The sequence below is a fragment of the Macaca thibetana genome, chromosome 18 (genome assembly GCF_024542745.1).
Source record: "Macaca thibetana thibetana isolate TM-01 chromosome 18, ASM2454274v1, whole genome shotgun sequence".
NCBI lineage: Eukaryota > Metazoa > Chordata > Mammalia > Primates > Cercopithecidae > Macaca > Macaca thibetana.
Window position 1 is genome coordinate 48,532,078 of NC_065595.1, and position 16,147 is coordinate 48,548,224.

General features: G+C 40.1%; 1 protein-coding gene across 1 annotated transcript in view; it reads right to left on the reverse strand.

Moving 5' to 3' along the window:
- Positions 1-337: 337 nt before the first annotated feature.
- The window catches only part of MEP1B (meprin A subunit beta), a 30,600-nt gene continuing 14,790 nt past the window's right edge, over positions 338-16,147 (reverse strand). Inside the window, exons 8-15 of the mRNA XM_050768310.1 lie at positions 13,262-13,480; positions 12,465-12,617; positions 10,020-10,235; positions 7,165-7,608; positions 5,461-5,640; positions 3,616-3,742; positions 2,766-2,970; positions 338-473 (exon numbers count right to left, since the gene is read on the reverse strand). Of these exons, the coding sequence (XP_050624267.1) occupies positions 459-473; positions 2,766-2,970; positions 3,616-3,742; positions 5,461-5,640; positions 7,165-7,608; positions 10,020-10,235; positions 12,465-12,617; positions 13,262-13,480 (1,559 nt within the window). The 3' untranslated portion in view covers positions 338-458. The remainder of the gene's footprint in view (positions 474-2,765; positions 2,971-3,615; positions 3,743-5,460; positions 5,641-7,164; positions 7,609-10,019; positions 10,236-12,464; positions 12,618-13,261; positions 13,481-16,147) is intronic.

Sequence of the window (16,147 nt, forward strand, 5' to 3'; positions counted from 1 at the left end):
AATGTATATTAACAGAGAGTGGGGAGCTATCCCATTACCCTTCCCAATGCTGGGAAAGGATGGCACTGAAACTGCTGCAATTCCGCATGGTGGATCATTCCCACTGGGTGTTTCTAGTGGGTTTCTAAGGAATCACTTGTGAGGACACCACACGTGGCCCCCATATGGAAGGATCAGTAATTTGAAAAGCAATCTCTAACTGTTGCTCTCCCTTTTTTCTAGACAATATTATACTTTCAGAAGAGCCTGAATTGCTTTTCTCTCATTTAAAAGAAGGAAACACAAACAGTATTTCACCAAATTGACTTTGACCAAAATAGTGATTTATAGTATTTCCAGCTATTTACAGAAAAAGATCCATTTTTAGAAGAATGAGGTGGTTGTAATATCTCTTAGGCGAATCCATGACGAAGAATCCTTTTTAATTTCATTTGCTGGCCGTATTGTCGAGTTAATCTTCAAAAAGCATGCTGCTAAAAGAGGAAAGAACAATTGATGATTTAATTTCTAAATTTAAAAACTGTTATTTAAATGAATCACAGGAAAACGATCTAGTCTTTAAATGAAGTACCCATTAGTAGTCTCCTGGCCTCCCTCCTAGCTGGCAATGGCTCCTGCTCCTGGTCTCCATTTAGAGCCCTGGCTTTTTGAGCCCACATTATTCAGATGCTAAAACATTATGGTGAACACATACATTTGCCTCAGAAAAAAAGGTCATTCTGATTTAAGATCTAAACAACATCTGTGAGATCTGTTATCAGTGAATTAACTGTAGAAATGCCTAGCCTAAGATAATGTAAGTCAACTGCCTTGTCCTTGGGAATGTGTTTAAATGACCCAGACACAAAATAGTTCTGTTGTAATATTATGGAGTGTGTGTGTGTGCGTGTGTGTGTTTCCACTTACTATCCTTACCATGTCCCTGATACTCTCATGGTTTCCCCACTTTATTGACTTAGTTTCCTTCTGTCTCTTCTCTTTGGTTTTGTCACTTTTCTTTAACTCCTTCTAATTTTTACTTGCTAAGTTAGAGTCCTTATAACAGCTGTTACACTTCCCATTGTCAAGGAAATATCCTGGCAATCCCATCCACCCAGTTAACTTGTCCCCTCCTGCCCTGCCACTGTTCCACCTTCCATGCACCAACTTCTGGCTCATCCCAATGGCCCAGGAGACCGAACTTGCAGGCACAGCTGCCATCAGGTTGACATACCAGGCCAAGTATTCGCTGATTTTTCCCTTTTATTTTGAGTCATAAAATAAGCTGAAAGTTGTCTTAAAACAAAACAATCTGTTTATATTTTAAGCACTTTTGTAATAGTTTTGTGAGGTAATTGATCTATTGCCATATTATTAGCATTAAACATCTTCCTGATGTTGAGGAAATAGGACAACAGCCTACGATAATACAACGATTTCCTTTCAGTTCATTATCATTGTCCAGGTTTTGACTGACTGGTCAAACATGTTTTTATTATTTTATATCTTGATATAAATAATAATATCTTGATACCCATCTGTCCCCTTTAAAAACTCAAAACTTTAAATATAGTATGTCTTGAATAATCGTTTTTCTTAAGAAAATGTACTCTTGCTTTAGCCAATTGCGGTATTTTTATTTTTGGAGATATTCTAATTGGGCATGTTTTCTGACTGGCTTCAGTAGCAATTTTCAGAGACTCCAATTGGAATGAACTAGAACTGGAAGAATTTTAGGGCTTCATTTTTAGGTAATGTTCAGATTTCATGCCACTTTCTCTGTGCTCCTTTGCGAGGAAGAATATGAATCGGCATGTAAAACTCTGTGCTCTACTGCTGGAGTATGTAGTGGATGCTAGGGCACTGCTGCTTGGTCCTGTCCTTTGAATGAAGGCTGTCATGCAAGAAATGCCCTCCCCCAAAGGCCGTTGCCTTGTCCAATTTTATGCCCCTCTTTGGGGGCAGCCCCATTCCAGCGATGGGAGTACAAAGGCCTGGCCCCCCTCCCTTGATTCAGGATGTGCCTAAGAAGGAATCATCCCCACTCCAGAGCTCCCTGGAGGATGGGCTAAGGCCTCAGCTGCAACCACATCACAGTCTAACCTCACCCTCTGCCCAGGCCAGCTCCCTCGGCCTATTATATGTGTTCCAGGAGCCCTCCCCAATCAACCTCCTGTGTACAAATATCCATCTCAGAGTCAGCTTCCCAAGGGACCCACTGGAAACAGGGTCGTTTCAGGAGTCTATTCACATTTTAGAGATTTTTTGAGGGAAGACTAAATCCTTTACTTGAAAACTTGCCTTAGAATTAGTTATTCCACGTGAAGCCAGAATGAACTGGAACCTTCTTTAATGCAAAAGCTTCCCCAAACATGCCTGCATCCCCCTCCTACGGGCCTCAGCTCAGCACCACTCTAAAGCCTTTAGAACAAAAACATTTGCAGGCCACCTCTCCACTTTACCAGGAAGGTTTGAACTTGCAGGCAAAATCAATTGTGCCTTTCAGGTCACAGACCACACCACACTCCAGGAAAAAACCCCTACACACAACTGTACACAATGTTGTATACAATTCCAGGAGGATAATGAACCTCCATAAATCCCAATTTAAGAATTGTTGATTTACAGTGAAAGTAATAGGAACTTTTATAGTCTGAAATCAGTTGTCCCAGCATAGGAAGCAAAGAGAAGAAGGCAAGAACCAAAGTATGTCAAAAATGTCCTAGTTCCTCTCCATAAGATTTCACCAATAGGTTGTGAATAATCAAATATCAGCCTCAACTTACATTTTGCAGAGTCAGATTTGGTCCATTTGAGCTCATCCTTTCACGATATTTCTTCCTGGTGCAATAGACACTGACAAGAGTGATGATGAGCATCAAGGCAAACACAGCGACAGTAGATGAAACGGCAATGACGATGGTGTCTCGGGTAGAGCCTCTCTTTTCACACCTTTCTCCCATGTACCACCAGTCTTCCCCTGACTGGCACCTGCACATTGAGAGTGTGACTCAGAGTTATGAGTTGATATGTAACTCCAGAAATCTTCACAGTTAAAGATGTGGATCACCTTTAGTCTATTTGATCACCAATAGGTCACTGCTATATGGAACTATTTTACCCACTCTGGACTGGAGAGAGACAAGCACCTAGAGCACAGGTGTAAGCAATGGAAAGAAAAAATGGAATTCCTCCTAATCTGATACTAAAACAGCATCTGCAAGTTAGGAAAGGCTGTTAGCACAGGTAATAGAGAAAGTTTAGTTCTCAGCGTCCCATGCCCACCATCCTCCAGCTTCACATCTTGGCCAAGGGCTCCTCAGAACGTCAGTATCTTCATCTAGGAAAGGGAGGCAGCTACACTTAAAATGACTGGACTGTTGTGAGGACTTTTTCAGACAATTAGAATATAGTGTAATTTTTTTTCATAAAAAATTGTGTTGGCTATCACAAAGATAGTTTTTGTGGTTATCCAAAGCCCCAAAAGGAGGACAACACCACAAAAAATTCTATGAATGACTGTGAGATGGGAATCAACTGATTTCATTCATAAGAACTATCAAGTATTTAATCCTACATTATGGGAATAAAATTTCTAACCAAAGAATGGAGAGATCTCTTCCAAATGATCCTTACCTGCACTCAGCTTTGCCATCTCGAACAGTGCAGACACCATCATTTTCACAGGTGGTTTTTGAGCAGAGGTCTTGGACACTAGGGGTTGGTGTTGCCTGGATTTGCGTAGAGTTGAGGTGAGATATGTCTAGGAAGATGGGGAAGAGTGTGGATGGAAATCAGCTTTTGTTTAACAATCATTTGATCTTTAAGTTTCTTTTTCTTTTAATGTCTCTTTTTTCCTTTTTTCTTTCTTTCTTTCTTTTTTTTTTTTTTTTTTTTTTAGAGGTGGGATCTTGTAATGTTGCCCAGGCTGGTCTTTGCTCCCGGGCTCAGACATTCTTTCCACTTCAGCCTCAGAGTCCTGGGATTGTAGGTGTGAGCCATCATGCCAAGCCCAATCTTAAGTTTCAAAATAGACGATGATCAGATTTTAGGCTTATGAGAAATTCAGGTAACCTTGAAGCACCGTCTAGCAACATTGATATAGGCAGCGAGATAAGAACTAGGCAAAGGGAAACTAGGCCAGCCTGCTGGGGCTCCAACTCAACCACATGCTGGCCTGGATTGTGGGAGTCCAGAAGGGTACAAGCCCCTGATGCCAACTTTCAAGAGACAGATAAGGAAACCAAAACTCAGAAATGTAAAGTAATTGAGGGCATTGCCCAAGGTCAGAGGTCTCTGGCTTGGTAGAGCAAGTTGGTGGAGACTTGGAGAAAGACACCAAGTGCCCTGACAAATAGTGTTATGCTCTCTGCAGTATGTTATTGCTTCTGGTTGAAATCGCTATGGTCAAAGAGAACTGATGCATATCTGATTTTTTTTCTCTGCTACATAAAATGTTTTCTCTCTTAACAAAAGTTATTTCTGAATAATTTCTCCAAGAGGTATCATCTAGATTTACTCTAATGGACACTGGAGTCAAATTTTTGTGGGTTTTAATTGCACCACCTTTCATCACAAACGACAATCTGATTTACTGAGACCCAAGTGGGTCTTTAATAGAAAATGAGTTAAAATCCTACCATATAAAAAATGAAAACCACCAGAATTGCTGCAAAATGTATTTATTGGCTGCAGGAGTAAGAAATTTAACATTAATCTAACAAGAGATTAATATCATTTCTGCCAATATATATATATGTGTGTGTGTGTATGTATATATGTATGCATGTATGTACATTTGAAACAGATAAGACACAGCCGTTTCCAGTCATTTCATGTGCTGATGTGATATTTTTATTTCGGGAATCCTAGAGTATAATTGTTCTATTTTAATTTATTTCTTTTTTTTTTTTTTTTTTTTTGAGACGGAGTCTCGCTCTGTCGCCCAGGCCGGAGTGCAGTGGCCGGATCTCGGCTCACTGCAAGCTCCACCTCCCGGGTTCACGCCATTCTCCTGCCTCAGCCTCCCGAGTAGCTGGGACTACAGGCGCCCACCACCTCGCCCGGCTAGTTTTTTGTATTTTTTAGTAGAGATGGGGTTTCACCGTGTTAGCCAGGATGGTCTCGATCTCCTGACCTCGTGATCCACCCGTCTCGGCCTCCCAAAGTGCTGGGATTACAGGCTTGAGCCACCACGCCCGGCCTATTTTAATTTATTTCTAAAGAAATTTCCCAACCTAAAGAGTTCCACTATAGCTTCATGTGGTATTCATTAAATTCTTTATTCTGGAGTCCTTACTGTTTCAAATTAAATTATTTTCATGTTGTCAATAATTCATGTTCCCCTCACACCCCACTCATGCCCATTTCCCCCCACATCTCTACATAATACACCTAAAAATGGAATGCAGAAATAAACAGAAAATAATCAGTGGCCACAACAAAAAACTAGCTTATATAAAACTATTTTTATTGACATACCTTCCACTGTCAGTAGGATATAAACATCATCTCCTTTTATAAAATCTCCGCTTTTCAGCCTCTCGTGGGTTATAAAGGCACTGGTTCCATAGCCACCACCTCTTCTAAACTGAGTTCCATTAGGGAAAACAGCCACTGCTCCCACTTTGGAAGGCCTGTCCCAAAAATAGCTTCCATTATCTGAAAAAGCAATTTATATTAATGGAGTGTGTTTATCATCATCGTAGCTTTTGGTGGTAGGAAAGAACAGGCAATGTGAAACACAATTAGGCTGGAGCTCAAAATAATTAAATGATGCTATTGGCCTGTGATGTATTCCCTGGCAAATCGCTGGGGCTTGTTCATTTATACTGTCCTAGAAGAAATGAAATTACCTGGCAGGGAGGACCACACTGTAGAATAAGAGTGGAGAGGTACCAGAAGTTTCCTAGGTGCCAGATATTCCTGGGAATATCATATCTCTACTTATTGAACGGTATAGAAACCCTCCTATCTATTAGAATAATTTCTTAGTAGCCTAAGGCTACTAAGAGAGTCCTTTTACAAAGTTACAGTTTGTCTAGTTAAAGCAATATATTGCTGAGAGACTTTTTAATATCAGCATAGAATGATTTATCTTATTAACTGAATTATCCACCTAACAAGCAAAGTGCTTCAGAAGTAGAAGACAAGAAGAAGTACTGCTTCTGGGAAAAGATAATGACCTACCCAGCCCTGAGCTGCTTTTAATGTCATTTAGGAAGAAACACTTTAGGAAAAAGTGAAAAAATTCTGAATGTCAAGTCCCTACAATTCCATTGGTGAATATTATTGTTTTCCTATGAGATTAAGTTGGATTTTTTCTATGCCAATTTGGTCCATGTTTTTCATATACAGAATTCACATTTGGCAAAAATATTCAGCTTGCCATAATTTCATTGTTTTCCTTTATGAGGGTCTCAGAAGCAAAGAGTTATTAAAATTAGAAGTGTGATCATTGCTTTCAGTGGGTTACTTCTTTTTGAGATGGGAAAGATGGGGAATGATGTCACGATTAGCAAATCCTCTGTAACTTTTTACTAAGAAATTATAATGTATTCTCACACCCTTCCCACCAACACTTGAATGCACCTGCTCAATACCTTCCTTCTGGTCAAAAACTACCCCCATTTCCAACGCTGAATTATTTTTGACATTCCCAGTGACGTGAACAAGGTAGCATGAGTTAGAAAAACCCAACATCTGAGGGCCTCTCCACTGCAGGCCTTTCCACAGCTTCCACACTTGACCTGTACTAATTCTCATAGCAAATCTGTGGAATGGTTACTACAGCCCTGGCTTTACAGTTGAGGACACTGGGGCCCTAAGAGATTATCTGCTCAAGGTCACGTAGCTAATGAGAAGCAAACCTTGGACTTGAACTCAGGCATGTCAGACTCTAAAACCAACACTTCTTGCACAGAAGTGGAAATCTGAGGAGGGCCATCAATTCCCAGGAATACAGTCAGTATCTTCTTTATTTGTTGGAGTCCTTGCTGACATTTCTGATGAGCTCCTGTCTGAAAGACTCTGTCCACAATTCTTGAAACCTTTCTCCTAAATATCTTAAGATTTGGGACTCAAATTTCCCTAGGTAACTAACTGTGCAATCTCTCATTCCCAAAATTATCCATCCCTCCTAGAGCAATGATTGTTTATTAGCAATAAAGAAAATGAGTTACGAACTGGTGGTCATAAATGGGTCCGTAGTTATACTCCGCTGATTGGACATACGCTGTCGAATGTCAGGATTTTGATCCAAAAGTGTCATTGTGGCTTGTTGCCAAGGACATGGCCACTGTAATTGATCATCATTGGCTCCAGAGATCAAGTGGAAATATATCCCTGCATTAGTCACATGGGTTAGATTTAAGTAAATCTGAAAGGCATAACCTTTAGAAGAGTAAAATGGAGGGCTATACAAAGTTCCATTTGGGCTGCCAATGAACTGTGTGAAATTCCTTATATGCCAGATATGATGAGGGCACCGTGTTTCCGAAAGATTGATGTCATCAATAGACAGACCACCCAGTGATGTGCCAGAGCCTTTGCGTCCTTCAAACACCACTCTAAACTTCTTGGTCACTTTCAATGTTACATGATAAAGTTGCCAGCTCCCAATGGGTATTTCTGCAAAAGAGTTATTATTATTTCAAAGACAAAGAAGTTTAAATTATGTACATGTCAACATTAGATTTCTAGCCTTCTTAGACAAAGGATCATCCAAAACTGATTTATTTCTATGGGTCAGAAGTATGGTTTTGCCAAAGCTCCAGCCTAGAATTATTTACTTAAAGGTGCTTCTATGGGGTCACACTGTTCTCTGGAATAGCTGAATATTTGTCTAGCTGTTTCTCAAATAGATCACCCTTTCCTAGAGATCAGAGAGCAAATAACAACATCTAGCTCATGAGTACTTCATGCCCTACCTATGAGTTACCTGGCATTCTCCATTGTTAAACAGCCAGCAAGCCCAATACTCGTAATACTTCTACCCAAGATTCCTGTAATACTCAGGCAAAGCCTTCTTTAATATATTTATGGTTTGATTGGAATACTTCCCTCACATACAAAATCTTCAATCAACCTTTTGGTAATATTAAACAAAATCCACCAAACCCTGGAAAGCCCACATCCCGCAATCTACTCTTTAGATTACTTCCCAGTGACTCAGCATTGTAAGTATTTATCTGATATTTGGTACCACCTTCTTTCTTTCCAACCTGCACTCCCTCCCCAACTATTAGCCCATAACCCTCGCTAGCAGCACATGATATGCCATTTTGTCTGATTTTCTTATATCACATACTCAAATAAGAAGCAGTATACTAAATAATCTGCAGAAACCCCCAGATGGACAGCAGCTGAGAAATTCATGTCAAACTAGTGGTTAACACAAAGTCTTAAAACAAAAATATGTTGGTGCTTAATGTGAAACACAGCTACTTGAGAATAAGTTAGACATACCCAAATGACAGAAAATAAGGAAGTTTCTTAAGTGCCTTTTTGTGTTATTGTGTATCAATGACACACCCACAGATTGCTAATAGAAAGGATCCCCCTTCCAATCCTGGACAATTATATATATTATAGATACATTATATCAATATTTATATTAATTTATATATTAATACATAATATATAATATTTATAGTAACATATGGCTTATATATAAGACTTTTATATATTTAATATATAATACATATTATATATAATTATACTTTATATTTTATTTTGTTACATGAATAATATATATGTATAATATGTGTATATTCTTAGTGAGCTTAAAAACCTTACTGCTTATAGGTGTTCACAAAGAAAAATATCACCTGTATTTCAGATTGTTTCTCCTTGTTAAAAACAGGAGGAAAATGGCATACTATATTGCATAATATGGATCCAATTGTGGAACAAATTGAATTACTCAATTCATTCAAGCCAGGAGATGATTAAGTGGAATAGACAGTAATATATCTGCCAGCCCACAGCCCCTCCCTTTCTCAGTCACCCCCTTAACCATCTACTTGCATAGGTGCTCAACATGGCTCTCCTCTCCGACATATTGTTGGTAAGAAGGGTGGGTACTCACTTCCCACTCAGGAATTTCTCCAGAGGCTGTGTTTGACTGAAGTCATAAGCATCCCAGTTCTTCACTGGGATTTATTTTCTAAGCTTTATATTAGAGGAAGAGTCCTTTTTCCAGACTGATAGCAAATTTGGTCAAATGTAAGCTGGGAAGTGAAACAACCAAAGTACCAGTCCTATAAAGAAAGCCATTCTGAGGTAAAACAAGAGGTGCCCAGCAATGTTCAGAGACAGAGCTATTAAAAATTCCCCCTCAAGCCGGTGTCTCCCTCATCTGTCCCACAGGCTGTAACTACCCTTCAGCCAGGAACCTGTCCTATTTTGCCTAAGCTAGTTCGCATCGTATTTTCAGGTATTTTATTTTATTTTATTTTATTTTATTTTATTTTATCTATTTTTTCAGAGATAGAGTCTTGCTCTGTCGCACAGGCTGGAGTGCAGTGGCGTGATCTCAGCTCATTGCCACCTCCGCCTCCCGGGTTCAAGCAATTCTCCTTCCTCAGCTTCCCAAGTAGCTGGGACTACAGGCGTGTGCCACCACTCCCAGCTAATTTATGTATTTTTTCAGTAGAGACAAGGTTTCACTATATATTGACCAGTCTGGTCTCGAACTCATGACCTCAGGTGATCCGACTGCCTTGGCCTCCCAAAGTGCTGGAATTACAGCTGTGAGCCACTGCACCCGGCTTTGTATTTTTATTATTTGCCAAGAACTGACCTCCATAGTGCCAGAGACTGATCTACAGTTTCTTAAGTGAGTGTCACATAACAGAGCACTCAGAAAGAGTCTTCATTCTAGCTTCCTTGCCACCACTTAAAACAAGAAGAATCTAGTTCTTAGTTGAAGGGTAGTGACTCAGTAGCCCCTGCCCTATTGTAAATTGTTGCACTAACTAAAGAAAAGACCTAAGATTGCCTCACTTTGAATCCAAACAATAAGAATGTTGACATTGTACCTTTTATTTCTTCCACAAGGGTTAAATTGCCATCCACATTGTCTGTAGAATACTCCCTGATGTAGATGTTCAGTTGATCACTTTCACTGCCACTGTTATATAAGTAAAATTGCAAGCACTGAAATCCTCTTTTAGGGTACAGCGTTCTACTTTCCAGCACTGCTGTGGCCCCCACATTTACAGAGCTGCTATCGAAATGCATGAAGAAACCAGAACCTGTTAAAGAAAAGCAGAATTGAGAGAAAAGAGATACTGGGTATGGAAATGTGTGTTTGTTAATAGTGGTGCTAGATTCTTTACACGAGGCGTAAGTAACATCCATATATAAATCGCCAGGGAGAAACGACAGAAGCCTAAGCTACATATCTGGCACTTGCAAAAGCTAGCAGATTGACATAACAGTATAAAACTCAAACTTCTCTATTATTTATAAGACGTTTACTTACAATAGTAGTTTTCCGTGGGCACTAATCCTTGCTTATCTTCGTTTGTTATGAGCTATAAAGATACAGCAAGTTTAAGTATCAAATGCTAATTTTTTAAAAATCCACTGTAAGGCTGCAGGTCAAGACCAAACAGCAGGGCTAAAAGGTAGAGTCTACACAGGACACCTTTCAAGTGTCTGCAACCCTGGTCCAGCTCCAAGTGGGAAGAGCTACCACTGGAAAAAGATGCTACAGAGGGTTGTTCCCCTCTAAGAATATGAAAAAGGAAAATGGAAATTAAGTCAAAAGGAGGGTTTGAAACTTGGGTGGGTAGAGAGTTGTAGCATCTGTGTCTCCCAAGGCTAATTCAGTGTCAACTTCTAGGTCTTTCTGGAGAGGTGAACACACAATGCGGACAGGAGCGAGAGCCCAGCCAGGAAACCAGGGCCTTGGCTGCCCCCTTTTTTTAAAAAAACACTTTCTAACTTCTTTGGCTTCAAACTGTCACAAAAAAAGAAGGAAGAATAAAAGAAAAGAAAGAAAGAAATTCAACTCTCAGAAGATACTGTAACTACAGCAACCATCTGGGGAGATTCACATTTTAATATTTTTTAAATGATATTTGTAATGAAAAAATAGAGAATAACTGAACCTGATAATTTCAGAGGTACCTCCCAGTTCTCTGCTTTCATTATCTGCAATACTTAATCTTCCAAGCCATCTCTAAAGAAGGCAGAGCTAGTGATTCTGGTTTGAATGTATATATATTTTGTTTCCTTTTTTTTTTTTTTTTTTTTTTTTTTTGAGGCAATGTCTTACTCCGTTGTCCAGGCTAGAATGCAATGGTACTATCTCAGCTCACTACAACCTCTGCCTCCCGGGTTCAAGTGATTCTCCTGCCTCAGTCCTGCAACTAGCTGGGACTACAGGCATGCGCCACCACACCCAGCTAATTTTTGCATATTTAGTAGAGACGGGGTCTTACCATGTTGGCCCAGCTGGTCTCAAACTCCCAACCTCAGGTGATCCGCCCACCTTGGCCTCCCAAAGGCCTGAGATTACAGGCATGAGCCACTGCACCCGGCCCAATTTTCTTTACCTTATTTCAAGTATTTGCTTAGTTTCCACTATATGCAGGGAATTGTGTTGGGCATTTAAATATGGTTCTAGGAGCAGGCAATTTCTGAAAGACACAACGTTAGGGAACCTTTCCCTTACTACAGAAATTAGCTTTCAAAAACAGAAAAAAGTGAGAGCTGCCTGGTCTGGATTCTTCTTCCTTTCCTCCCTCCCTCCCTATCTACTTTCCTCTGGTCTGAGGAGGACCACTATCCGCTATCCAAATATGCATTTAAAAAGAAAAATAAAAGGAAAAGCACCTTTTTGCCATTGAAGGCCTCCAATTCCTGCCTAGATCATCTGAGCTATTATTATTAAGCACTGGCCCTAAGTTCTGAAGTCTAGTTTTACATATTTGTTGCCAGAATAAGCAAATAAGTAAAAATGTGGTCCTTGTAGCCAAATAGCTACTTAAGGCAAAACAAAATGAAAATGGAAAAGGATATGCATCTGAAGAAAATTAAATAAATGGTGCTTTTTAGATATTTTTGTAACAGGAGCATATAATCACATCCAGCTACAGTTCTGAAACAATAGTTCACAGCCTAGTGCTGTCCATTGGGAAGAGTCTCTTGTATTCTGCAAACTTCTAGAAAACAATAGTACTGCCCCTGAGATAAAAGGCCTTGCAGGAGGCCCACTCTGGTATGCTCTCCTATGGGAACGCACTGGTAGAGGCATCACAGAGCCCAGCTCTGACTTGTAGAAAGAAAAATAAATGCAGAAGGAAAAGCAATTAACAATGTCTTTATCAGGTGCAAGACCTACTTCTCAGTAGTCACCTAATGAATAATCATTAATTAATCTGATAGAAATTAGAGATAAAATCCCAGTCTTTCATAGAGAAGAACGTGGCTGTAGCCACTGGGTATACAATCTAGGAGTATCCCACTCCTGTTACCTTGGCACTGGCCCATGTTGGAGTGATCATTCTCTGGCCCCCTGGGAACCTGTGAAACCCGTTGCCAGTCAGCATTATCTACTGAACTTTGGATCATGCCACACACATTTTCCAATTCAAAACTGCACGAGTCCATAAAACTCAAGGAAGAGGCTACAAAAGCAAAAAACAATTATTGACACTCATACAACATGATAATCTAAGTAAGAACAACTGAACTTATCACAGTATTAGAAATGCCAGGTTGGTATTACAGGGAACACCTGACTGATTCTGGGTGATGGTGGCTCAAAGATCCCTCTTCATTTGCAGAACCCCTACAAAGAAGGTAATGAATTCTGCACATCTGAATAAGCTCTCTGCCCCATCTTTTTTTAAAAAATTATCTAATTTGTAGAAATCTGAGTCTACACTCCCCTAGTTATTCGAATCATTAAGCCACAATCCAGTTTATTTGATCCCATTCATATTACAACTAGACATATCATTCTAGCTAAAAGGAAGTGTGAGTATCAGTCTTACCCATGTTTGAATTAGTAACAGCTTTTAAAACCTGCCTGAGGCATATTCCTACAGGACCCAATTTGTTTTTAGATCTCAACACCAGACGTGGTGAAAAGAAAAATGCTGCTTCCAAGGTGTAGATTGAGATCTGAGTACTATTCTGTTTACTTCCTGAATATCAAGTCTCCATAATCTCAGAAACCCCACCGGTGCTCGACGAAATGGCACAGACCATCATTTTTTCCTACATAACAGAGGGAAATACAAGTCATTTCAAAGAACCTGTCACATACAGCAGTTATACAGTCGATTCAACTTTAGGAGATCAGAGTCACTGAAATCCATTCGTTGGCCAATCACATCCTCGAAGTCTGAGATTCTTGTGACAATTGTCGGCTCTGTTCCGTTTTGGAATGCAGTTTTACTGTAGTGCATTACTGAAGTGTAATCATAGGGAACGTTCAGGGAATCTGATACGCTGTCACTATAGGTGTTAAAATTGTGTTCTCTGCCTAAAGGATAAATAAAAAATCTTTACTTGATGTTCAGAAAATTCAGCTTATCTTACTCCAAATACTACTCACTTAGAAATGGAGAATATAATAAACTCAAACAATTTTTGCTACAACTAACAACAGTTTCATTATTCCCATCTTACAATATAACATTCAAACTTAGAACTGTAATACAAGCAGTGACACTGAACATATCTAAGGTTCTATTGCAGCCCATAGTTAGGACACTGGCATTTAGTCTAAGGCTGTAAAAACTGCTCGTGGAAAGGAGGATTCTAAAAAGTGTTGCTAACCAGCCGGGGCAACAAAGTGAGACATCATCTCTAATAAATATTTTAAGCCCAGGCGTGGTGGCTCACGCCTGTAATCCCAGCACTTTAGGAGGCCAAGGCAGGCTGATCATAAGGTCAGGAGTTCAAGACCAGCCTGGCCAACATGGTGAAACCCCGTCTCTACTAAAAATACAAAAATTAGCCTGGCGTGTTGGTGCGTGCCTGTAATCCCAGTTACTTGGGAGGCAGAGGCAGGAGAATTGCTTGAACCCAGGAGGCGGAGGTTGCAGTGAGCTGAGACTGCACCACTGCACTCCAGCCTAGGTGACAGAATGAGACTCCATCTCAGAATAAAATAAAATAAAATAAAATAAATATTTTAAAAATTAGCCAGGCGTGGTGGTGCATGCTTGTAGTACCAGCTACTCAGGAGGCTGAGGTGGGAGGATTGCCTGAGCCTGGGAAGTCGAGGCTGCAGTGAGCTGTGATCACGCCACTGCACTCCAGCCTGGGTGATAGAGTAAGACCCTGTCTCAAACAACAACAACAAAAAGTGTTGTTGAACTACTCAGGGCATTGGCCAGCAGTGATGGCAGGCTGAGGACATCCACCGTAGATGGAGATGGAAGTAAGAAGACTTTGAAGGATGGTGAGATGAAACCTGGGAATGATAACTTTCTAGTTATCCTACAAAGAAGTCATTAGAAAGCGTTGACATGCGGTTATTGACTAACCATAATTCATGGTTACTAGAATATGTGTAGATGTATTTAAAGCATGATGAACCAGCCTGGCCAACATGTTGAAACCCCATCTCTACTAAAAATACAAAAAGTAACCAGCTGTGGTGGCGGGCGCCTGTAATCCCAGCTACTCGGGAGGCTGAGGCAGGAGAATCACTTGAACCCAGGAGGCGGAAGTTGCTGTGAGCCAAGATCATACCACTGTACTCCAGCCTGGGCAACAGAGCAAGATTCTGTCTCAAAATAAATAAATAAGTAAAGCACGATGACTATAGTTAATAATAATGTAGTGTATATTTCAAAATTGCTAAAAGAATAAATCTCAAATGTCTCACCACAGAAATGATAAGTGAGGTGATGGCTATGTTAAGCAGCTTGTTTTAGTCATTCCACATTGTGTACACATGTCAAAATATCACTGTACCCCATAAGTATTTACAATTATGATTTGTCAGTTTAAAATAATAATAAAAAACAAAAATGAATCTATTTAGAGAAGATATCAGGCTGTTTAGCATTATACCAATGGGCAACTGATTCCAACTTGAAATGGAATGATTCTGTGGACACATTGAGGTGGTTCTAATCTCCAAAACATAAAGATGTGTTATCAAATGTGGGCAGAAGTTTTGATCAAAAATAAGACTTTGGGAATCCTAAAGAGTATGGCTGTGGATTAAAGCTAAACACTGCTGTTTCTCTAGAAATCTTTTAGTTTGCTGCTATGCCTGACCCCATTTGAGATAAGCAGAGGTGGGGGATGAAGAGCAAGATCTATGATTTCAAGAAGTGTGGTGTCAGGGGGCCTTGTGTAGGGCACTCCTCACAGTGCCTCAGACATAATAGCAATGCCCTTTCCTCTGTCTCGCCCCGCACAGGCAGGACAGATGAGGAAGCTGAGTGTCACTGTGGAATGTGGAAAACATGAGCTCTAGTCAGACATGGTTATTAAGACTTTGTGACTTTGAACACAGAATCACAAACAGTTCATGCTACTCAACTATTACTGAAAATTGTTCCATGAAACAATAAATCCAAATACTCTACAAGCTACTCTGCAAAAAGAAAAAAAGACCATGATCAAATCATTTTGTAAATCACTTTTCTTAGAGATTTACAATTCCTGTCAACCTAATAAAGACTCAGAGCAGTATAGTGGGATAAATAAGTCTAATTTCTTTTAACCTAGGTGCTATGGCTTGAATATGTCCCCCCGCAAAAGCATGTATTGGAAACCTAATCCCCACTGCAACAGTGTTGGGAGGTGAGGCCTAATGAGAGGTAATTAGGGCATGAGGGCTCTGTCTTATAAATGGATTAATCCCATTGCTGCAGGAGTAGGTTTGCTACTGCAGGGGTGGATTCCTTGTAAAAGGACAGATTTGGCCCTGTTTTTTCTGACTCTCCCTTGCCCTTCTGCCCTCTGCCATGGTATGCGACACAGCAAGAAGGCCCTCATCAAATGCCCACCCCTTGATTTTGGACTTTCCAGCTACCAGAACAATGAGGAATAAATTTCAGTTCTTTATAAATTACCCAGTCTGTGGTGTTTTGTTATAGCAGCGCAAGATGGACTAAGACTTGGGGATTTGCTAAACTAATTTGGGCACAGACTCCATTCCACGTAATACTCAGGAACATATTGTGGG